This window comes from Papio anubis, chromosome 18, assembly GCF_008728515.1.
Source record: "Papio anubis isolate 15944 chromosome 18, Panubis1.0, whole genome shotgun sequence".
In the NCBI taxonomy this organism is placed as follows: domain Eukaryota; kingdom Metazoa; phylum Chordata; class Mammalia; order Primates; family Cercopithecidae; genus Papio; species Papio anubis.
The window spans coordinates 6,193,843-6,217,970 of NC_044993.1; the positions used below are offsets into that span (position 1 = coordinate 6,193,843).

General features: G+C 43.0%; 1 protein-coding gene and 1 long non-coding RNA gene across 4 annotated transcripts in view; one reads left to right on the forward strand and one right to left on the reverse strand.

Moving 5' to 3' along the window:
* Nucleotides 1-5,235: 5,235 nt before the first annotated feature.
* LOC108583576 lies at nucleotides 5,236-8,196 on the forward strand. Its single transcript, XR_001898342.3, has 2 exons — nucleotides 5,236-5,321; nucleotides 6,589-8,196. It is a non-coding gene; the product is annotated as an uncharacterized LOC108583576 (long non-coding RNA).
* Nucleotides 7,241-24,128, reverse strand: part of CDH13 (cadherin 13) — a 1,254,348-nt gene continuing 1,237,460 nt past the window's right edge. For 2 of the 3 annotated variants that reach the window (XM_017953611.2, XM_017953610.2), the window contains exons 13-14: nucleotides 21,571-21,789; nucleotides 7,241-8,815 (exon numbers count right to left, since the gene is read on the reverse strand). In XM_017953611.2, the coding sequence (XP_017809100.1) occupies nucleotides 8,808-8,815; nucleotides 21,571-21,789 (227 nt within the window). In that variant the 3' untranslated portion in view covers nucleotides 7,241-8,807. The remainder of the gene's footprint in view (nucleotides 8,816-21,570; nucleotides 21,790-24,128) is intronic. The other variant, XM_017953612.3, reaches the window with a different exon arrangement.

Genomic DNA, 24,128 nt, shown 5'->3' on the forward strand with positions numbered 1-24,128 from the left:
AAATGATTCTAGGTGCTGTGTGGACAGGTGCTACATAAGCCAGGTGGATGTTACTGTGTCTTTGAGAATTCTCTAATCCTTATTTATCTCTCCTTTTAATACAGAGAGTTTCATACACAGACCTTAAGTAGACATAGTATCTAGCTAAAAGGTAATTATGCCTATTTTTTCATTGTATTTATTTTGATTGCTGCTTTAGTGTATTCCAAGTGATACTGGTTTTTCATTCATGTTAGCATGTACAGTTCTCTTTTCTTTTCTTTTCTTTTTTTTTTTTGAGACAGGGTCTCACTCTGTCACCCAGGCTGGAATGCAGTGGCGCAGTCATGGCTCCCTGTAACCTCAACCTCCCAGGCTCCAGCAATCCTCCTGTGATGGGCATGTGCCATTACACCTGGCTAATCTTTGTATTTTTTTGTAGAGCTGGAGTTTTGCCCTGTTGTCTAGGCTGGTCTTGAACTCTTGGGCTCAAACTATCTACCTAGTCGCCTTTGCCTCTCCAAATGCTGGCATGATAGGTATGAGCTACCATGCTCGGCCAATGTACCGGCTTCTTTTAAAATAAGTTTAAGCCAAAATTATAAATGTAAAATTACGTAGTTTAAAACTAGAGTTGTAGCTGATGGTACAGGTGGCATTTCAGTGTGGCAGAGTTAGTGAAGGTGCAGAGATGAGACAGGGAGATGGCTAAATCGTGATTATATTCTCTTGGGATTAAAGTTTAGAAAATCCTGCCTTGAAAGACGGCAGGGAGCCGAAGGGTAAAGGGATTGAGTGTGCTTTGAAACAACACGGTCATATAATTTGATAAGGGGAAGCAGAGGAACTATGACTGCATCAGGGTAACATCGACTCGCTTCTCCCTGGGAATAAAGTCAGAGAGGATGCTGAGGAATGTCAGCAGGTGCTGGGTCCCTGGTTTTCACAGAACAATCCTTCAGGTGCTAGCAAGCCTCAGGAGGAGGATGCTGTCCTGCTGGTACGAGGAGGGGCTGGGGCAGGACAGTCATCATCCAAGCAAAGGTAGGGCTTCGTTACAGACACAGAACGGCAGATGTAATTTAGAAATATCACCATCCTGGCACCAGTCCTCTTGGCTTGGATTCCCATGTAAAAATCCAGCGTTGCTGCACGCTCAAAGGTGTGCCCTGGCTGGAATGAGTGGATATTTTGCCTTGCATTACCAAAGCACAAGCACGTTACTAAAGCACAAGGAGGTCTCTTTGAGGCCTTGTTTGCAAAAACAAAACAAAACAAAACAACCCAGAAAATTGCTTTTCTGGGGAAGAATGGTGTGATTGATGGTGGTTCTGATACATCTCAAATTCTCTTGCTTTTGGACTGAAGCATTGGTTTCTGTGTCTTATGTTCTTTGGAGGCAAATTTCCAAATTAGCATCTCCGTGACTGGCTGCCAAGGCATCCGTTTGCTATTTATTTACCCAAAGTAGCAGTTTCCTGGAGACAGACTGCCTGGGGGGAAGGAAAGTTTTCCTATAGACCAGATTTGTAAGTTTAGGTTTCCTCTGCTTTACTCCCCCGTCATTGTCAACTTGCTTAGTCCACAGCACTTTCATGCATTGTTTCTGATGACACAGTGTGTTCCTGGTGATAAATGGGGTGGTGCTGCCTTAGCGTATAGCAGGAAAAGTGCCAGGGTGGAGCCATGCATACCACTCAGTAGTCGTGAGACCTACCATGAGATGGTTTTAACTGTGTGAACCTCAGTTTCTTCAGCTATAGAATGGAGTTAATGTCTATTTCAATATCCCATGAATTACATAAATTATGTATATGATATATAATTATGTATTACACATAAATTACACATATAACTACAAGGTAATGTGTATATACACGTCTATATAGATAAATACAGTACCCGGCCTATAGGAAGCACTTATGAACACACCCTTCCCTCTCTCGCTTTTTTTTTTTTTTTTTTTTTTTTTTTTAGATAGAGCCTTGCTCTGTTCTGTTGCCCAGGCTGCAATGCAGTGGCACTATCTTGGCTCACTGCTCACTGCAACCTCCAGCTGCTGGGTTCAAGTGATTCTCCTGCCTTAGCCTCCTGAGTAGCTGGGATTACAGGTGCCCACCACTACACCTGGCTAACTTTTATATTTTTGGTAGAGATGAGGTTTCACTGTGTTGGCCAGGCTGGTCTTGAAGTCCTGACCTCAGGTGATCGGCCCACCTCTGCCTCCCAAATTGCTGGAATTACAGCTGTGAGCCACCACATCTGGCCCCCTTCTTTTTTTTAAAAATGATCTCACTAAGTAACTTTCTTGCTGTCTATCTGTCTGATCTACCTGTCTATCTCACTCTCTCTCTCTCTCTCTATCATCTATATATCTGTTTTTCCAAATCAGAATGATTGACTTTTATGAAAGAAGCAGAAGAGAGCCAATTATTAAGCAGGAATCACTTGGTTTTAGTCTTGGTTTTTAAACATCATAGACTAACATGGTGTGGAGTCCTGATAAGTAAGCAACAATGAAGAAGGGGGTCCCAAGTAGGGGAGAACAACTGTTCCAAGAGACAGCTAATCACAAACAAGCCGCTGGCACAACTACCTCGCTCCGAGTGTAACATCCTAAACTTCCCTCCAGCCCCTGCCTCTTTCCAGACAGCCCCTTCTCTGCTGTGCTGCCCGTTGCTTCCTTGCAATGTACTTTCCCTTGAGTAATTGAGTAATTGGCCTTTCTTTACCTACAACTGTCATGTTAAATTGGTAAATTCTTTTTTTTTTCTTTTCTTTTTTTTGAGACAGAGTCTCACTCTGTTACCCAGGCTGGCGTGCAGGGGCCTGATCTTGGCTCACTGCAACCTCTACCTCCCGGGTTCAAGCGATTCTCCCACCTTAGCTTCCCAAGTAGCTAGGATTACAGGCACGTGTCACCATGCCCAGTTAAGTTTTGTATTTGTAGTAGAGACGGGGTTTCACCACATTAGTCAGGCTGGTCACAAACTCCTGACCTCTGGTGATTTGCCCGCCTTGGCCTCCCAAAGTGCTGGGATTACAGCCGTGAGCCACTATGCCCTGCCGGTAAATCCTTTGCCACCCAAAACACTGGCACCAGCCAGTTGCACCCACGACACTGCGCACCACTGGACAAAAAGGTCCCTTTGCTCTGTCACAGTGTTTAGACTAGACTGTACTAAAGATGGTCTAAGACTAAACACACAAGTTAAAAATCCCAGATAAGCTTTATTCGAATATTTCACAAACAAGTTACACATTTCTTTGTAACTACATAGTAAAGCAAATGTTAGTTTACAGCTCAGAAACTGTAAGCAATTCAGCAGGGAGGGCTCAAAGGAGTGACATCTGCCATAGAATGAATATTTTAACATGATTAACTTTTATCCCTTTTGAAAAGTGTTTATGAATAAAAAGCATTTAAAATTTCTTCAAATTTTTATCTGGGGGGATAAATAAAATTTTGTCATCAGGACAGTGTTGACATGTGCATGACAACACAGATTTTATATATATATATAGCCTGCATTTTCAACTCTCTAATAGTCTGAATTCATGTATACGATAGACATAATGGATTTATTACTCTCTAAAGAAAAAGCTTTTTAAAAAGTAGCAGAAAATAGAGGCTCCAGCTTATTTTCATAGTGCTTCTATAAACCCCTTTCTCCAAGTCTTCATAGCTTCGGAATGAAAACTTCCCTAATCCTACACCACCCAAGGCATTTCACCATCTCCCTACCAACCAGCTGGCATGTGGAAAGTCAAATAAAATGGTTCAAAGGCTTATCAAGCTTGGCAACCCTCCGACAAAAGATGTGATGATAGCAACGTAGCATGAGAGAGAGGAAATTTTTCCGCTTACTTAATTTGATGAGTATCTAAATTATTTCTGCTTAAATTATAGACTTACTCTTAAATTATATAATTGAAGTTCTTATCTGAAACCCGCATACACACATCCGTTCCCACTATTTTTTGCTGTCTCTCTATATCTTGTACATGCTTTCATATGAACACAGTCACAACTGCAGAATTTTTTTCAATAGCGGGCTAATCTATTAGCAATAGGAAATATAGTAAGGGTAACATACTGGATATAGTAAAAGAATTGTTAATTGCATTGGATGTACAATTTTGAAAGCATTTTATCATTAGACTATGAAAAATACCAAATCTCAACAGTCAGTTAAGGAGAGAAGATGGAGGTCTTTATGAAAGATGTAGCCAGATTATTAGATTATTATTCTTAGTATTTGGTAAACAGAAAATGTAGGTGGCTTTTTCGGTGCTTGGGTTTCCTGTTGGTGTGATTTACCCTGTTGACTCATGTTTAAGGCAGCTACACGTAAACAGATTAATGGGCTACCTTTACAAAATCGGAAACTACTTAGAGATCCTTTAGAATTTGCCTCTTTGAATAATTTATAGCAAAGCACAGTGTAAACCCTTCAAGATCCCACCCCACTTTCTCCCTCAGTTTTCCCTTGCCTCAGTTGGTTTGGTAGTGAATGGGTAATCTGGAGTTCATAATTTTTTTTTTTTTTTTTCTGAGACGGAGTCTTGCTCTGTTGCCCCAGCTGGAGTGCAATGGTTCACTGCAAACTCTGCCTCCTGGGTTCAAGCGATTCTCCTGCCTCAGCTTCCTGAGTAGCTGGGATTACAGGTGTGCACCACCACACCCAGCTAATTTTTGTATTTTTTAGTAGAGATGGGGTTTCACCATGTTGGCCAGGCTGGTCTTAAATTCCTGACCTCAAGTGATCCACTCGCCTCTGCCTCCCAAAGGGCTGAGATTACAGGCATGAGTCACCATGCCCAGCTACTTTTAATTAATTGAGATGTTAAATTAATCTAGGAGAAGCCCCTCATCTACCTGCTAATAAGCCATGGAAGGGAAGGGGCAAATAATTATGTTATCTTGTACAGGAAAAATTTCTAAGGTCTCAATATTAATTAAGAATGATGTTAACATTTTTTTTTTTTTTTTTAACAGAAAGCTTTCAGAATGAAGAAGTATAGCAGGAACTTAATAGTAGGTAATAGAAGATACTGTTAGTAAAAGGTACTTAATAGTAAAAGATACCTCATAGTAAAAGGTACTGTTGCTTAACAGTAAGTTGGTTTAGCTGCATAGTTATGCTATCGGAGGCTTCAAACTAGGGTCTCCTGGTCTGCAGTAGGCAGATGGTCTGGTTCTGCTCCAGGGTTGAGAGTGGCATTGTGATGTCGTGGGACGAACATGAACCCTGGAGCCAGACAGCCTGGGGTTTGGTTCTGGAGGCCACTTACCTTGGGCAAGTCATTCAATTTTTTCTGAACCTCAGCCTTCTTTATCTGTGAGTTGGAGAAGATAGTAGTACTTGCCTCATGTGTTACTGGAGGGATTAATGAGTTACTATCTATAAGGATTTTGTACAGTGTGGGCACATAATAAGCAGTTGATAAATAAAAACCATTATAATTATTAATCACCTTTTTGGTACCATGTTCATACACCCCCCAGGAAAATTGTAGACTCCTTTCCTCAGAATCATCTGGAGAGCTTGTGCCTGGGTGCAACTGCACCAAATCCAGGATCAAACACAGACTTGTTAAAAATTTTTTAGTTGTCACATCTTAAGATTAAGACCCAATGCATTTATTCTGGGTAAAATGCAATTTGAGCTACTCTATGAGTGTGATGGTAGATGGTGGTCCCATTTATCAGACTGTTTAAATTGACATTCTGAAACTCTGGAATGAGCTATCAAAATTTCTAATGATGTTCTTTAAGAGCTAAAGTCTTAGTTGATACCTACCATGAAATCTGGCTGGATTTCTTTCGTTATGATGCTTTGATTTGCCGGTGTCGGCCAAGAGGCATAGCAGGTATATCTACCTGAAATGATGCTCATTTGGAGAGAATTGGCAGTATTGAAGGTGACTTTCATTGAAATTAGAAAATGTGTGCATATTCTTATTAAAACAAATTATCCAAAATAATTAATTAATCGTATGTAAAATGAGGGAGAAAATGTGATTTTTAATCAACTACGGTGGTTCAGTATTAATAAAAAGAAGTGAAGGTGTGACTGTTTGCTCAGTGGAAATAAGACCCTCAGAACCTGTGCTCAGTAATTGGGAAAAGCAATTTCTGGTTCTTACTTGACTTCATTTTTTAATAAGTTGGACTCAGATAAAATGCATAGGTAATAATGAAATAACATTTTGATTCTACTATGGTTTTCAGTAAACAATGTAATATATTCCAGCAGGTTAACAAAACATCCTGTGATTCAGGAAATGCTATCACTTTGGCCAATAAGAATTGGTTTCTTTTTTCTTTTTTTTCTGGAAAGTATTAGAAAGAACAACATGACGGAAGTATCCCTGTCCTGATTAGAACTGTGGGGACAGAGAATATGTTTAAATAAGGGAAAGTTGAGGCATATTCTATTTATTAATGAAGTGTGCACTTTACTCCTTTCTGAATTTTCAGCTAAGTTAAGCTTCTGGTTCGGTTTGCAAAGTGCAGGAGAGCTTACTGGCTTGAGAGAAAAGGAGTCGTCTCGTATCTATTTCCTTCAGTGAATGGTCACTCAGCTGCTGTGTTTCTCCTTGCAGGTGGCTGAAGTTTACGTTGGAGGGCGACTTCCTGATTGCCAGTTAGCATACGTGTCCGGCTACCAGCTGCCTGACTGGCTGAGGATGCTCTTGGTTTGTTCAAGGGTGAACGTTCTCCCCCTGGCTTGCAGGAAGAGGGCAGCGAGGTGCACCAGGGAGGCACATGATAGTGCCCTATAAGCCAGTAGAGGAAATGTTGTAAAGTGTGAATGCACAGGCTTAGATTCCCCTGTCCCTGAGTCGGGGGCATGTGCTCGTGGAGAATGACCCTATCAAGTTCAAGGTATGGCATCTCCTGATCCAGCAACAGGATTTGTTCCAGAGAAAAATCACCAGGTCTTCGGACTGTTGACAGATGGCCGTGACTGTGCTTCATGTGGTCATCAAATTGAGAAGGGTCCGTCTCATCTTTGAGTATGCAATTACCTTTATAGCTGATTATGATACCCTCAGATCATATCATGAGGTGGACAACATGAGTCCATTGCCCATGCTGAGAACTGGTATCTTTATAGACCCACTCACCTACCAGAGATGTACGACAGACCCCAAATGGTCAGTCAAAAAGTGAACTTGCGCTAAGACAAGACCCAGCCAGCATCAGTGACATTAGACACAAGATAGAAATCAGAGAAAAGTTACTGTCCAGCAGTTTTAACCACCAATACCCATTTATTTTAATGGAAAAAAAAATCTCTGCATTCTATATGTTCCAAAAGGATTTACTATGGAAACAAATACAATATATGGAACTCTATCTGTATAATTTCACTACAACAAAGACAACATATGACTTCTACTTCCTACAGAAGGCTAACTGAAAGCACAAGTGCAAACATAGATTGCATAAGAAAGCGTGTGTGTGTGCGTGTGCGGTTAAAACCTTTAGTAAAGCAACTGCATTAAAATATGCTAAGACACTTACCTTACCCTAGTTCGTGGCGAGCTCTAATCAAAAGCCACAAGCTGTCACTAGTTTTGATAGAAAAATTTGGTGTGAGCTTTGATGATTCATTTATGGTTTATCAACAAGAAGGGAATCTTAGAACAAGCACTAACTTTCTGCTTTACATGCTCACAGAATACAAATCAGTTACTTTTCATACATAATGAACATCTTTTATTTTCAGGTTTGCAAACAACGGTAGTCAATTCACACAAAAGGGTACTTTTAAAACTACCTGTATTTACTCTATTTTATGCCTGTATATATGAAACAAACGGAGTGAATGTGCATAAATGTATGTCTGTACATGTGGGTATATATGTGTATACAAGATGGTACCTGTAGACCTCTTTGTATGCAGGTATGACCTCCATGATGACAGGTGCAGTTACACATTTACTGAGGAGGGAGAGATTCTTTACCATGATCTGTGTCCCCATAAGAATCAGTGCGACTGTGGATTCGGGACACAGACAAATGCAGGTTGGTGCCCATGAAAGAAAATGTCAGCCCTTTTCTTGGCATGTGGTGGTGAAATTGCCCGCCCTGCTCCTCACCACCTTGGCTCAGGATCACGGCATCAGATGGCAGTGAAAATCGGTTGCAGTCCTCGAACTCAGTAAAGAGAAAGGACTTCTTTCTCTGCTCTCCCTCTCTGTGGACCTGCCTGGCTGGTCGTGGCAGCATTCAGACTGAACGGGACAGTGGAGAAGCAGCTTCAGAGCAAAAGTGACAGCTCTGTGGTCTGTCCTCATGCTGACCTTGAAGCGGGAGGCCCTGGAGGGTTCAGTTGTCTTAGTTTTCACCCACCTTGCTTAACCTTGCAAGGAAGAATGGCATCAAAACGAGGCTTCTCTGGGATAGTCTCTCTCTATAAATACCGTGTATATACACATACAGATACTCATACATATACCAATACTAACCCACAGACAAAGCTGGGTGCCTGGAACCCTGGCTAGCGACATGTTAACACACCAGAAAAAGTAGTCATTGTTCCTGCTCCCAGAAGATCAAGTCATATGTCATGATCTTTAAACATTCAGGGAAAATTCAGAGGATTCCATTAATTAAAGGAGGGAGGAAGATGCTGTCAAAATGATGAAGTACAGACTAAGTGAAATTGCAAAGAAAACAAAAACCCGGAACAATTGAGGCCTAGTTGTGAAGTTCGATAGCTGTAAACCGCAATCTTCAGATTTGGATAGATTTTTTTTTTCTTTTTCCTGTTGCTATGGAAACTTGGGAGTCAAGCTTCAGACGTCAGGAGTTCTCACAGACCTGAATAGAGAGGGTTCAGAGTTAAGTCGGGAATATCACCAGTCAATTCAAAACATTCTAGCTAAAAACCAGATAAATGACAGGCAAGCTATAATAAACACATTTTTAAACATCACACGACTTCGGGAGATTTTTTTTTTCCTTGTGGATCACATTGGAAGACAGAATGAATAGTTATACCGTAAAAAGCTGGACTTCTCTGAAAATGCTAATGGTGACTTCAGATGCCAGACATTGCTCAGACCGAGAGCTGCTATTACCACTATTACCAATGAGCCTTATGTCTTTGTCTGTTAGCGCAGAGACTGCTATTTTTTTTTCTTTTTTTTTGAGATGGAGTCTCGCTGTGTCGCCCAGGCTGGAGTGCAGTGGCGCAATCTCGGCTCACCGCAAGCTCGGCCGCCTGGGTTCATGCCATTCTCCTTCCTCAGCCTCCCTAGTAGCTGGGACTACAGGTGCCTGCCACCACGCCCTGCTACTTTTTTGTATTTTTAGTAGAGATGGGGTTTCACTGTGTTAGCCAGGATGGTCTCGATCTCCTGACCTCGTGATCCACCTGCCTCGGCCTCCCAAAGTGCTGGGATTACAGATGTGAGCCACCACACCCAGCCAGAGCTTGGCTATTTTATGAGCACACTGACTATGTATTTTAGAGATTAGTGATTATCCCATATATGTATTGACTTCCTGTGACTATATACATATATATATACACACACACACACACACTTAAGGATCACAAATCACAAAGCAAGACACCTATTGGTGGTTCTTCAAACATGGTATGTTTTTATTTTATTTTGAGACAGGGTCTCATTCTGTTGCCCAGGCTGGAGTTCAGTGGTACAATCTTGGCTCACTACAACCCCTGCCTCCTGGGCTCAAGCAATCCTCCCACCTTAGTTTCCAGAATAGCTGGGACTACAGGCATGCACCGCCATGCCTGGCCAATTTTTGTATTTTTTGTAGAGATGGGGTTTTGCCATGTTGCCCAGGCTGGTCTTGAATTCCTGGCCTCAAGTGATCCTCCCATCTTGGCCTCCCAAAGTGCTGGGGTTACAGGCTCACCTGTGAGCCACTGCACCTGGCCCAAACACGGTATATTAATTTCCTGTTGCTGCTGTAACAAATGGCTATAAACTTCAAACAACACAAATCTCTTCTCTTACAGTTCTGGAGGTCAGAAGACTGAGATGAGTCTTACGGGGCTAAAATCAGTGTTGGCCAGGCTGTGCTCCTTCTGGAGGCTCTAGGAAAGCATCTGTTCCCTTGCCTTTCCTGGCCTCTAAGGGCTGCCTACAGCCCTTGGCTTATGGCCCCTTTCTTCATCTTCAGAGGCAGCACTGCAGCATCTTCTCATTTCACCTCTGGCCTCCCTCTGTTTTCGTCATCGCATGGTCTGTTTCTAAGTGACTCTTCCTCTGTCCCTCTTAGAAGGACTCTGTGATTATATCAGGCTCACCTGGCTAATTCAGGATAATCTCCACATCTCAAAATCCTTCACCTAGTCACATCTGAGAAGTCTCTTTTTTCTGGAGACAGAGTTTCACTTTGTTGCTCACGCCGGGGTGCGCTGGCACGATCTTGCCTCACTGCAACCTCCGCCTCCCAGGTTGAGCGATTCTCGTGCCTCAGCCTCCTGAGTATCTGGGATTATAGGCACCCACCCGAAGTCTCCTTTGCCATATAAGGTAACATGTTCACAGGTTCCAGGGATTAGGATAAGGAACACATATTTGGGGGCTATTACTCAGCCAACCACGAAAGTAGCATTGTGTTCCCAGAGGGAAAAAGGCATCTCGTGGCAGACTGTGTTGCAGACTTTGAGAACATGTCATTCATGTAGAAAACTTCACAGAAAGAGACATCAGCATAGTGTGCATTCAAGAGCCTGTCTTCCCAGTGCCTGCTCGTGGCTCCTCCATACGGCCAGCTTGGGGGCGGGCTCCAGCGTGGAGGCTGTCACTCTGCTCAACTCAGCAATGTGGGCTGGGAGAGGCTCTGGCTCTAGGATGCCCAGATCCAGTTTCAAAATGAGGCATGTTTTTGCCTGCATTTTTCTGTTTTTGCCACCTTACTCCTTGCAAGCACGTTTTGTCTGTGCAATTCCAGCAGAGGTGTGAATTCCAGCCCAGGACTAAGAGTTCATGAAATTGAGTAAACTATTGTGTCTACAGTAATAGTTGCCAAAGCTCTTCCTCACTCTCAGGCTTCTGTTATAGTCTTGCTCCATCAAAAGAAGGAAAAAAAAAGGACTTAATCAGTCTACAAGTGCTGTGTACTCATTTACCTGACCATTGTTCTCACTCCTACTGATACCCTAGTCCTGCCTCCATCCAAAAGGCTGCCCTCTGCTCAGAACTTCAGACGTTTTGAGGCACTCTTTTCATTTTTACAATGATTAGGTCTCATTTACACCCACGCTGCAAGACAGTTGTAAAATATGAACTATTTTTGCAAAAGCCTATTAGGAAGAATGTTCTTTAAGATGTTGTTTTAGGTTGGATTGTTATGCCCAGACCGTTTATTCCCCGAAGAAGACCACCAGAGTCCAGAGTCAAAGCTAAGCAGCAAGAATCTTTATTACAGGTTCGAACCTGGAACTCTCACTCGCTCGCGAAACGAGACGGGCAGGAGAGCTCCCCCACTGAGCTCCGAGCAGTGTTATATAGTCTAAGAAAAGTGGGCATAGAGTTATTATACAAATTAGATATATGATTGGCTAGTGTTTGAACAAGGCGATTTGGCTAACTATGATTGGTTCCCGCCATTTCTGATATTTCGGTTCAACCTTTGAGGCGGGAGAGCAGGTTTATGGCAGCAAGAGTTTATCTTACTTAAAACACGTCTTGTGACCTTGCCTCAGAACTTACAAAATCTCTGGTATGTGTAAAACAAAATCTCTGGTACGTGCAGAAAAACAGGTGCTCACAGAACTTACGAAATCTCTGGTATGTGCAAAGATTAGAGAGCAGAACAAAAGGGTGTAGCGGGGGGGGGGGCGGGTACACATCTATCTTTGTGTCCTTTCAGGATACTCACTCCTCTTTATGTTTTTAAATGGGCAAAAGCCATTTATGTTGTCAGGTGGTAGAATGTCTCTACTTCCTGTGTCTAATTTTGGTTAGAGAGCAGAGTGGGGTTTCTCAGCCTCAGTGCTGCTGACATTTGGGGTTGGATAATTCTTTGTGGAGGGTGCTGTCTTGTGTATGTGAAAGGAATGAGGCACATCCCCCATATATCTCCCAACTTCCTGAGTCCAGCACAAACACATTCCTCCATATTTCTTTCAAACTTCAGAAAAACATCACCTGGGAGATCTCCGATAAGGAATGCTAAATGTATAATGTTAACCAATTGTCATGCTGTAACCGAGAGAATTACCTTGTTCCCTGTAACTTTACATATCCTGTTTACATCGGGCTATAAAAAGCAAGCACTCGCATTGTTGGAGGCCCTCCTGTATGCTGTGGAATGGAGGGACCAAGTTCGAACTTGTAGTAAAGATCCTTGCCGCTTGGCTTTGACGCTGGACTCTGGTGGTCTTCTTTGGGGAACAAAAGGTCTGGGCATAACATATGGGAGGACACTTAGCAGCACCCTTAACCTCCACCCACTAGACGCCACTAGTGGCGTTCCACCAGGCATAATAATCAAAATGTCTCTAGACATTTCAACTGTCTCCTGGGAGGCAAATTAGTTAAAAATAGAAAAACAAAACAAAACAAAACGAAACAGAAACAGCTTTGGCTGCATAAAATCTACTAAGTAGGCTCCAATCTCTTGTTTTCAAATTAGAGTCTCAAATTCCTGTTTTAAGTCAATTTAGATGATAACATAAGTGATTCCTCCCAGGGCTACTGAGATGGTTACTTGAGGAAATTTATGTAATTTAGGTAAAGCCCTTAGCTTGTATGTGCAAGGTGCATGAAAAGCCCCCAAGGGTCAACTGCCATTGTCCATAATGTCATGTCACTTAAAGGAACCACACCTCCTCTGCAAGCATGACTGCGGCTGTCTGAAGGCCGAGGACAGCCCACTCTGCCTGGGTTTAATGCCTTTTCAGGACCTGTGTCTGCCCATAATACGTTTCACAATAGAAAGGAACAAAATACTGATACATTTTAGGAAATTCTAGAAAAGACAAAACCATTATTAGAGAAAGCAGATCAATGAGAGCCTGGATTGGGGAAAGGGATCAATAGCAAAGGAAACTGTATTTTGACTAGGGTGTGGTATAAAATTCTGTACACTTACCACAATGCATCAAACTGTACACTTGCAATGGATGTATTTTGTTGCATGCAAACAATACATTGAAAAATAAAATTTAAGAAGAGTTTAGTGGCTATCTTTTGCTCATCTTGGCTTTTTTTTTTTTTTTTTTTTTGAGACAGAGTCTTGCTCTGCCTCCCCGGCTGGAGTGTAGTGGCACAATCTTGGCTCGCTGCCAAGGAGCCTCCGTTCCTGGCTTCAAGCGATTCTCCTGCCTCAGCCTCCTGAGTAGCTGGGATTACAGGCGTGTGCCACAACGCCCAGCTAATTTTTGTATTTTTAGTAGAGACGGGGTTTCACCATGTTGGTCAGGCTGATCTTGAACTCCTGACGTCGTGATCCACCCACCTCGGCCTCCCAAAGTGCTGGGATTACAGGTGTGAGCCACCCCGCCCAGCCAGGCATGCACATTTTATTTTTATTTTTTTGAGATGGAGTCTTGCTCTGTCCTACAGGCTGAAGTACAGTGGCATGATCTCAGCTCACTGCAACCTCTGCCTCCCAAGCTCACTCGATTCTCCTGCCTCAGCCTCCCGAGTAGCTGGGATTACAGATATGTGCCACCATGCCCAGCTAATTTTTATAGTTTTAGTAGAGATGGGTTTCACCATGTTGGCCAGGCTGGTCTCGAACTCTTGACCTCAGGTAATCAGCTCTACTAGGCTTCCCAAACTGTTGGGATTATAGCTGTGAGTCACCATGCCTGGTTCACATTTTATTTACTGTTAATTTTTAGCTGATATGGGGAAGGACTTTCTTTTTTCTTGCTTTTTTTTTTTCCCCCCCCAGAGATGGGGGGTCTCACTATGTTGCCCAGGCTGGTCTCAAACTCTTGGTCTCAACCAAGCCTCCCGCCTCAGTCTCCCAAAGTGCTGGGATTATAGGCATGAGCCACTGTGCCTGGCCCACTCACCTCTTTAAGCTTCTTTATTGTGTCTGAGTTTGTCTACCTCCTACCCCCCATATAGAGACATTTAATTTTGGTGTTTAAGATCGTTCACCTGATCTGTCCTTTTACTTTCTTGCTAATACTGGTTAATTAAGTCTAAAGCAATGGTCAGAAATGGTTTCCGGACAAGTTCTTTTTTTGAGACTTGCCATACCATGCAAAGCCATGCTAGAAAAACCACAGAAAGAGCTGAATGGCAATGCCAGCTTCCTTCACTGGGACGGGGCTAGGAGAAGAATTACACATCCGCTTCATGCCACTGACACGCACTTTATACAACAACTGATGGTAAAAATCATTTCCTTTTCATTCTTTATTACTTTCAATATCATTAGTTTTATTTCCTTTATTTTCAGATGTCAAAGAAGGAAATGCCGATCCTTCAGTTCAGTTCTCAGTTGCAGTAAAGCCACCTACAGGATCAGATCATACTAAATTGAAATACTGTTATTATCCTTTTCTATAAGGGAGGCAGTCAGTGGTGAATGCTGGCCTCACTGATTACTCGCCTGGGGACCTGTCTGAGCATCAGTTTTCTCATCTAGAAAATGGGATAATCACCAGAGCACTGAAGAAAATACAGAAAAAAGCCCCCAAACATCAGCGTGTTTGGTTGCTGCTCGTCTACTTGGATCTGAGTATTTTTTCTTGCCATGAGTGTGACGTGATTATCTTCTCCTACATCACATGCAGTTTTATGAACGATGCTTTAAATTGGGAAGGGCCAGAGAGTTAATATTTTCAGCTTCCTGGGCCAGGTGGTGTCTGTGGCAGCTACTCAGCTCTGCCACTGCAGCAGAGAACAGCCACGGGCGATATGGAAATGATAGGCACGGCTGTGTTTCAATAAAACTTTATTTACAAAAATGGGCAGCGTACCAGATTTGGTCTGTGTCTTAGACTTGGCTGACCCTGCTTTAAAGAAACATCAAAGAGATTCTACCAGCTGATTTCCTTGCTCCCAAAATTACTGTAAGGACTATGGCTGAGTTAGGAAGCTATGTACTTTAAAAGCTAATTTCAGGCCAGGCGTGGTGGCTCATGCCTGTAATCTCAGCACTTAGGGAGGCCGAGGCGGGTGGATCACTTGAGGTCAGGAGTTTCAGACCAGCCTGGCCAACATGGTGAAACTCTGTCTCTACTAAAAATACAAAAAAATTAGCCAGGCATGGTGGCAGATGCCTGTAATCCCAGATATTTAGGAGGCTGAGGCAGGAGAGTCACCTGGGAGGTGAACCTGGGAGGCAGTGGTTGCAGTGAGCTGAGATCACACCACTGCACTCCAACCTGTGTGACAGAGCGAGACTCCATCTCAAAAAAAAAAAAAAAAAAAAAAGAAAGCTGCTAATTTCAGTGTTTTTTGAAATCACCCTCCCCCGTCTCCAACCCTTGCTTAACGGTTTAGGCTCATTTCATTTCTGTGCAGCCTGTTGTCAATGTCATATAAACGATAACACACATGGGGTTGGCCACTTTGATGTCTGCTCTTATGCATTTGAATGGTTGGGCACTCGTGGTTACCTGTTCCTGCTACCTCTGACCCAGACTCTCTCATGTCTTATTATGTCCATCCCTTTTTGGTTAGGAAGAATGTCTTGGACTAGGTATATAATAAAACATAAATCATGACATTTGGCAGGCATCTCTAACATTTAAACAAACAGTATTAGAAAATTTTATGCCTTTTATACATGACCAGACAAGGTGTGTTTTTGAAGATAACTGGTAACACCTATTTTTAACTGCTTTTTGGGGGCTGAAACTACCTGTTTTTGTGGAGCAAACCATTGGCGTGTCAACTGAGTACCTTCCCAGCTACACGGGGAGATCCAGAGTTTCATTTTGGGAATAATTTTGACTTTACATAGAGGTGCCCCTACTTACAGTGGGATATAATCACATGATGCTAGATGGGCTGGCTCCCCTTAGATGAGCACATAAAGCACATGTGGCATCTCACACCTAGTGTACCTGTGTCTGTCTTTTATCAGTGATACTAACTGTGAAGCAATTCTTTAGGGGTTATGGGGCAATTCCGCCTTAGATTAATTGATCCAAGAGCTCAGTTGAGAGATGAGAAGTGGGACATCCTTGGGAACCTGCTCATGATTGACATCTGTAGATCAGGAGTCTCAAAGTGATAGCCGCAAGAAAATCCCTTGTTGATAAGAAAAAAATACTGCCAAGTCTTTTTCTTTAAATCTAAAAAATATTCAAGGTTTACTAATACTTACTATGTGGAGTGGTGGTAGCAGAATGTGTATTATTATAAAAATATTGTATACAAATAACCAAACACTGGGCTTTGTGCTAGAGGCCCCTGTCACCCAGGGTGTTGACGCCATAGGTTGGATGGGCCTGGAAATCTGTATTTTAACAAGCAGGGGCACAGCAGCTCTGGTCTCCATTTAAAAACACTCATTTCCAGTCCAGAGTGGCTGGCCTGCGAGCAGCGTCCTGCAGTGCCTTTGTTCTTCAAAGAGATGTCACTGAGTCAGGCTTTGATGTCCCAAAATTGGATTTACAGAGAGCGATGTGTGACGTGACCCCCTCAATTGTCTTCTTTCTGTGTGCACACACGTGCGTGCACATACACCACATACATGTACATGTGCATATGCATTCCCACTGCACACACATAGAATTTTTATCTCTTTGCAATCACATAGGAAGTACTGCTCTCCAATTTATCCAAACTCTGTTATACTTGAGTTCCAATTGCTCCTGGACCTCTGCAAGTGTTGTTATTTGCTCTGTCACTTAGACTGGAGTACAGTGGTATGATCTCAGCTCACTGCAACCTCCGCCTCGCAGGGTCAAGTGATTCTCCTGCCTCAGCCTCCCGAATAGCTAGGATTATAGGTGCCTGCCACCACGCCTGGCTAATTTTTGTATCTTTAGTGGAGATGGGGTTTTGCCATGTTGATCAGGCTGGTCTTGAACTCCTGACCTCAAGTGATCTGCCTGCCTTGGCCTCCCAAAGTGCTGGGATTATAGGGGTGAGCCACCACACCTGGCTGTGAGCATTGCTTGTAGAGCAGTGGCTTCTAAGTGCTGGTCCTTGGGCAGTGCTGGGCTTGTGGTCTGTCTAGCAGTCACTCCAGGAGCTGGTGGAAAATGGAGATCTCTTACTGTAGTAGCGTTGGTCACAGTAAATGATTCTAATGTGTCTGCTGATAAGGGAATCTACTGCACCGTATTCAAATGACAGGATCCTCCAGCAGTCAGAATAAATGGAGCAGAGTGGGGTTCAGCCAAGGAAGGCTGTGGGCTGGCTCTAACCTCAAGTCCGTGTTTGGATAGGTCCCAGGCAAAGAAGGGTTTTCACATTTTTAAAGGGTGGTACAAAAGACAGAAACAAACAAACAAACAAAAAATAAAGATGAATATATGACAGAGACTAATATGGCCCACAAAGCCATCTGGCCCTTTACAGAAAAAGTTTGCTGAGCGCTGAATTAGAGCAACATGGATGGACCTTGTGAATGTAACACAGGGAGGAAGAAAAGTTGTAGAATGGTATGCCCAATATAATATGAATTACAGGAGGTTTTACAAACTGCACAAAATAGAACTGTATGTGTTATGTGTGAATGTGAGTGTTTGTGTGTAGTAAAAGTATAAAAACATCTGGACATGCACATGAATAGCTAATTCATGGTAACTATTGTTTCTGAGGAGAGAGAACAGAAAATAAAATTGGGCAGAGAAACATAGGCAATTTTACCTTTGCCTGTAATATTTTACTTTTTGAAGAAAAAGAAAGTAAGGGGCCAGGTGTGGTGGCTCAAACCTGTAATTCTAGCACTTTGGCAGGCTGAGGCAGGCAGATCACCTGAGGTCAGGGGTTGGAGACCAGCCTGGCCAACATGGTGAAACCTCATCTCTATTAAAAATATAAAAATAGGCCGGGCGCGGTGGCTCAAGCCTGTAATCCCAGCACTTTGGGAGGCCGAGACGGGTGGATCACGAGGTCAGGAGATCGAGACCATCCTGGCTAACACGGTGAAACCCCGTCTCTACTAAAAAAAAAAAAAAATTAGCCGGGCGCAGTGACGCTTGCCTGTAATTCTAGCTACCTGGGAGGCTGAGGCAGGACAAACACTTGAACCCAGGAGGTGGAGGTTGCAATAAGCTGAGATCGTGCCACTGTACTTCAGCCTGGGCGACAGGGTGAGACGCTGTCTCAAATAAATAAACAAACAAATAAACAGAAAAGAAAGATGAAGGAAAAAAAAAGAACAAAAGAAAAGAGGGAGAAATACATGTTTCCTTTCATTTAGCCATCTGTCTGTCCATGCGTCCGTTCACTTCTATTTCCCAACCCCCTACTCCCCAACCTCAAGTCATAATCCAGACCACAAATGAACGTTTCTAGGGCACTGAGCCCAGAAATTAGCATTTTAAAAATGTTTCCTAAGTGGTTCTGATGTGCAACAGCATTTAGGAACTACCAGTGCAATTAACACGCTGCTCTTATCACACAGCGGCAAGTGTGTACGGCAAGCCAACAAGAAGCTCAGGCCAAATTTAGTGTCAGTCAGCTCCATCCCCAACTCTTCCTAGTTGGTTTCTCTTCCTTGTCAAGTTTAACTTCCTGTCTTGTTCACGTTTTAATTCGGTAAGCTTCTGAAACACTTTTTGGAAAGTTGGTGCTATAGAAATTCTCATATTGGATGTGTTCTGTCATCTCACTGTACCCTCCTCCCTGGAGGAGGGATGGTGCCAGGTCTCCTGGTGTGGACAAGATTGGAGGACACTGTTAGAATGTCCAGGAGCCTGTACCTAAAGTTTGTAGTCACACCAGGATGGTCCTGATTTCCCAGTATCTGTGGACCATCTGGAGAGGCTTTAAAACGGACAAATGTCTGAGTTGCCCTTCCAGTCATAGGGTAGGGCCCGGGTATGGGTAGCTATATTGAAAAGTTCCCCAGGTGCTTCTATTGTGCAGTCAGACTTGAGATCCACCACCATCTCCCCAGCTGATGCTATACAAGAGTGACTTGCAGGTTGCTGGTGATGACTCAGCAAACCAGGCCCCAGACAGTACACTCTCACAAAGGGAACATTCCTACACTCTAGAAATCTAGGTCTAGGATATCTGTCAGCAAAGTAAGGGGGCAAACGAGCATAACGTGCTGCTATAAATTCATGGTATCTGCTATGGTATGGTGCTAATGTTCACTTAACCTCGATTATCTCACTGTCTTTCTAACTTTATCTTCTGCAAAGAGAGAGAGAAAATGGAAATCAGGAGGCTGCCCCTGGGAGGCTTCTCCTGAGTCTTTTCTGTAAAGTAGAGACAATTTCAGATGAAGGGATAGAGATGGGACTGGGGGCTGAGAAGAAATTAGGAAACCTTGTCAAAGGGCAAATAATTCGACTGTACAGCAATTGGTCTGAACGTTGAGCAGGGGTGGTCCCGAGGAGATCGGATACTGTCTTAGTCCGTTCAGGCTACTATAACAAAATACTATAAACTGGGTGGTTAATAGTATCTGCTGAAGTTTGTGCCCCTCCAAATGTCATATGCTGAAACCTGATCCCCAAGGTGATGGTGTTAGGAGGGTGGGCCTTTGGGAAATCAGTAGGTCAGGAAGTCAGAGTCCTCATGGATGGGATGGGATGAGTGCCTTTATAAAAGAGGCCCCAGAGAGCTGCCTTGCCTCTCCCCATCGTGTGAAAATGCAGGGAGAAGGCGCCATATGTGAACCAAAATGTGGGCTTTCACTAGACAATGAATCTGCCAGCATCTTGTTCTTGGACTTCTCAGCCTCCAGAACGATCAGCAATACATTTCTGTTATTTATAAGCCACCCAGTTTATAGTATTTTGTTATAGTAGCCCGAACGGACTAAGACAGCATCCAATCTCCTCTGGACCACCCCTGCTCAACGTTCAGCCCAATTGCTGTACAGTCAAATTATTTGCCCTTTGACAAGGTTTCCTAATTTCTTCCCAGCCCCCAGTCCCATCTCTATCCCTTCATTTGAAATTGTCTCTACTTTACAGAAAAGACTCAGGAGAAGCCTCCCAGGGGCAGCCTCCTGATTTCTATTTTCTCTCTCTCTTTGCAGAAGATAAAGTTAGAAAGACAGTGAGATAATCGAGGTTAAGTGAACATTAGCACCTGAGACAGGAGGGTGGAGGCAGGTATGGATGGAAAGTGTTGGACCCTTAGACTCTGTTGGGCTTTGCAGTGGGAAGATTGGGAAGGAGACATGGAGATGATGGTGATGATGATGATGGTGGTACAGTCATCAGAGGCAAGTCAGGCAGAGGGGCAGGTCAGCAGGGGAAGATGATACGTTCGCTTTCAGAAATGCCCAGTCTGAAGGGCTAGTGAGATGCTATAATGGCTTTTTCTTTCTTTCTTTCTTTTTTTTTTTTTTTTTTGAGACAGAGTCTCGCTCTGTCACCCAGGTTGGAGTGCAATGGCACGATCTCCGCTCACTGCAACCTCCGCCTCCCGGGTTCAAGCAATTCTGCTGCCTCAGTCTCCCGAGTAGCTGGGACTACAGGCGCATGGCACCGTGCCTGGCTAATTTTTGTATTTTTAGTAGACACAAGCTTTCACCATGTTGGCCAGGTTGGTCTTGAACTCCTGACCTCAAATGATCCACCTACCTTGACCTCCCAAAGTGGTGGGATTATAGGTGTGAGCCACCGTGCCCAGTCCTTCTTTTTCCTTCTACTCACAGGACTCTGGTCTTGCACAGAGCTTTATACACATGAATGTCCCATGTTGGACTATATGATTTCCTGGCAGCTCATCACTGTCACTAGGGTATAAAACCTTCTCTTTTCTTTTTCTGCCAATTTCCCAACTTCCTAATTTGCAATTACACCAATACCTTCTCAAAAGGTAAATAGCAAGGCCCAAACGGCTTTTGGATGGTAACAGTTATATATGAATAACTGCTAAAGTTAAAATTGGACTAGTATTTCATAAATAAGGAATATCTGACACATGTATTTATTCATTTTATCCTCACATCTATATTACTTGGCATAATAACTCATTTGTTTAAAACAACGTTTCATTATATTATAGTCATTATTACTAGCCAGTGAAAAAACAGTGTGAATTATGCATTGATCATTTTCCCTGCAGCCCAACCTCCATCCATAAATTCTCATGACTATTCTCAGAAAGTCTCATCATATCTGTTTTAACCTTGCAAAAGATTATTCCGCATAATGTAGAGAGAAACAGGCCTCTGATAGACCAGTTAACTAATCTGGGTGCATTTTCATTAGCTCAAGTTGAGTGGCAGCTGGTTTGCAGGCTACCAATGAACACCTTTGCACAGTTCCTCAGACTGGCTGGAAGGGATTGTTAAGATGCCTTTAAACATTAGTGGGAGCACTTCTACATATAACATGTTCTGTCATACAGACATACACTAAAGATGAATGATTCTTCTGGGATACATTTTCTTGGAAAGGTATATGGAAAAATGCCAGCTTCATGAACCCCATGAAGTTACAATTTCCTACTTGTGCATGCACTGGAGTTACGCCAACTTACAAGCTAAGCTGAAGAGGCTGAGGAGCAGGAGTGAGGGCAGGCTGAAGCGCAGGGCCCCTGCCGCGTTGCAGTCCACTTTGGAATTCCTGCAGGAGCACACTTGTACCCTGAGATCTGTGATGTTCGTCATGGGCGGTTTCCCTGAATCTGTCACCATGATGGGCAGGTTGTAGTTTGCTTTGTTCAGATTTTGAAGAAGGCTTACCAGGGCGTGAGTATCTGTAAAGGCAAGGAGGGTCCTGGTGAGAGTGGATGAGACTTTTTCCAATAAAAGAGTGAGGTTTTGGTGACTAAAATCACACCAAACAGGTGCTGCATTTTCATTTACAATCGTGGGAATGCTTAAATTTAAATTTATTAACATCAAGTGAAAATACCAGTTCAGATCCTCAGTGGCACCTGCCACATTCCAAGCGCCCAGAAGCCACACATGGCTGGTGGCTCCTGTAATGAACAGCACAGAGACAGAGTGCTTCCATCACCAGAGTTCGGTGCCTCAGTGCCATCATAATCAATTTCAAGGAGAGCTCCTTTCAAGAAGATGATTGATTACCAAGAACTCCTCCCTGCAAATTTATTACACGAAAAAGCCATCTTGACAAAGACTGCGTTCCACATCTAGAAAGCTGAGGTGAAAATCCACCTGCTCTCAACGTGGGCAGGACCCTGATGTGTTATCATGGAGATGGGTTCTATAGCCTACGTTTTTTGTCTTCAGTTTTTTTTTTTGTTGTTGTTTTTGTTTTTGAGACAGGGTCTCACTCTGTTGCCCAGCCTGCAGTGCAGTGGTGTGATCTCAGCTCATTGCAACCTCCACTTCCTGAGTTCAAATGATTCTCCTGCCTCAGCCTCCTGAGTAACTGGAATTATAGGCACACACTACCACGCCCCGCTAAGTTTTGTATTTTTAGTAGTGATGGGGTTTCACCATATTGGCCAGGCTGGTCTCAAACTCCTGATCTCAGGTGATCTGCCTGCCTCAGCCTCCCAAAATGCTGGGATTACAGGCATGAGCCACTGTGTTCAGCCTTGTTTTTGGTTTTTAATCAACCCTCAGTCCACAGCTCTAGATTTGGGTGGGAACCCGCAACATAGACACTGGATCTTTAAGCTTCCCCTCCACTTCCCTAACGTCATATGCGTTGGCGATAGCCACGATCACCCAGGCCCTTGGGAGACACTTGGCAGTGGCTGTACCAGCTGGCCTATTCTTTAACCTTGGGATAAAGTCACTGACATGATTAGGGGCATACATATTTTTAAGTACCCCTTTCTGGGAATAAACAGGGCTAAATATTCAGAAAAAAAAGTGTGAGACAACAAAATCATTTAGAAGGCATTTTTTTCCCATTAGGTAAAACCAGGAGAAAAAACCAAGAGTGTAATGACAGGAAAATAAAAATAGATGAAGCATGATCATTACTAGAAGGTGACAGCAGCAGCAATGACTAATGTGATGGTCACCTAGTGAGATGGCAGATTAAATCAAACGGCATTTTCCCATCTTCCTTGAGCAGAGGAGAAACTCTCTCTCTCTCTTTTTTTTTTTTAATTTAAGTTCCGGGGTACATGTACAGGATGTGCAGCTTTGTTACGTAGGTAAACGTGTGCCATGGTGGTTTGCTGCACCTATCAACCCATCACCTAGGTATTAAGCCCAGCATGCATTGACTATTTATCCTGATGTTCACCCCCTCCACCATCCCCCACCAAAAGAAACTCTTGAATGAGAAAGTTCCGATTGGAAAGATTTGGAGATGTTTATTCAAATTGGCCACAGCCATAAAAACTAGCAAATAAAACACTAACCCCTCAAACAAGAGAAGGGCTGCTTTAATTAAAAATAATCAGTGTAACAGAATTCATTCTTCAAAAGGCAATAAAATAGACAAACAGGCAAATAGAATCAATAACAAGCAAAAGGCACTAATAAAATAAGATATGAGATGGGGCTATAACAATAGATATGAGATTTTTAAATAGAAAATGTTATGCACAATTGTACATTAGGCAAAATCTAATGAAATGGGTAATTCTCTGTCTCCCTCAAAACTTCTACCACCTATATAAGAAGTGGGAACCCTGACTGGGTCAACAGCAGGATAAGTATATTATTGAAGACATAGTATCTAATGCCTTTTTTTGTTTGTTTTTTCTTTTACTTTATTGGAAGACAAGGTGAACTTAGTAGATAGTTTACATTTGGGGAAGAAGGTGGGTGAGATTGTGGATATAGGGATACTCCATATTAATACATTGGTGTTTCAGTCTTAATAAGGCAAGTGATAGAAGCTGGGTTAAGTTTTGAATTCCACCTGCCTATGTGGAAGGACCGGTGGAAGGAGACATTGCTTGCAAGTTTCATAAAGGAGAAAGAAGATGCATGGAAGAAGACATCAAAGTCAATGATGGCCAAGGATTTGAAAGAAAAGCCAAGGTCATCATTAGACCAAGTCAAGTTTGAGGCAGTCTGCAGCATACTATGGAAGGTTGGAGGTTGAAGACTATAAAAATTCTTATCCTAGTGCTTCTTTTTCCTTTAGTCTTTTATGATGGCA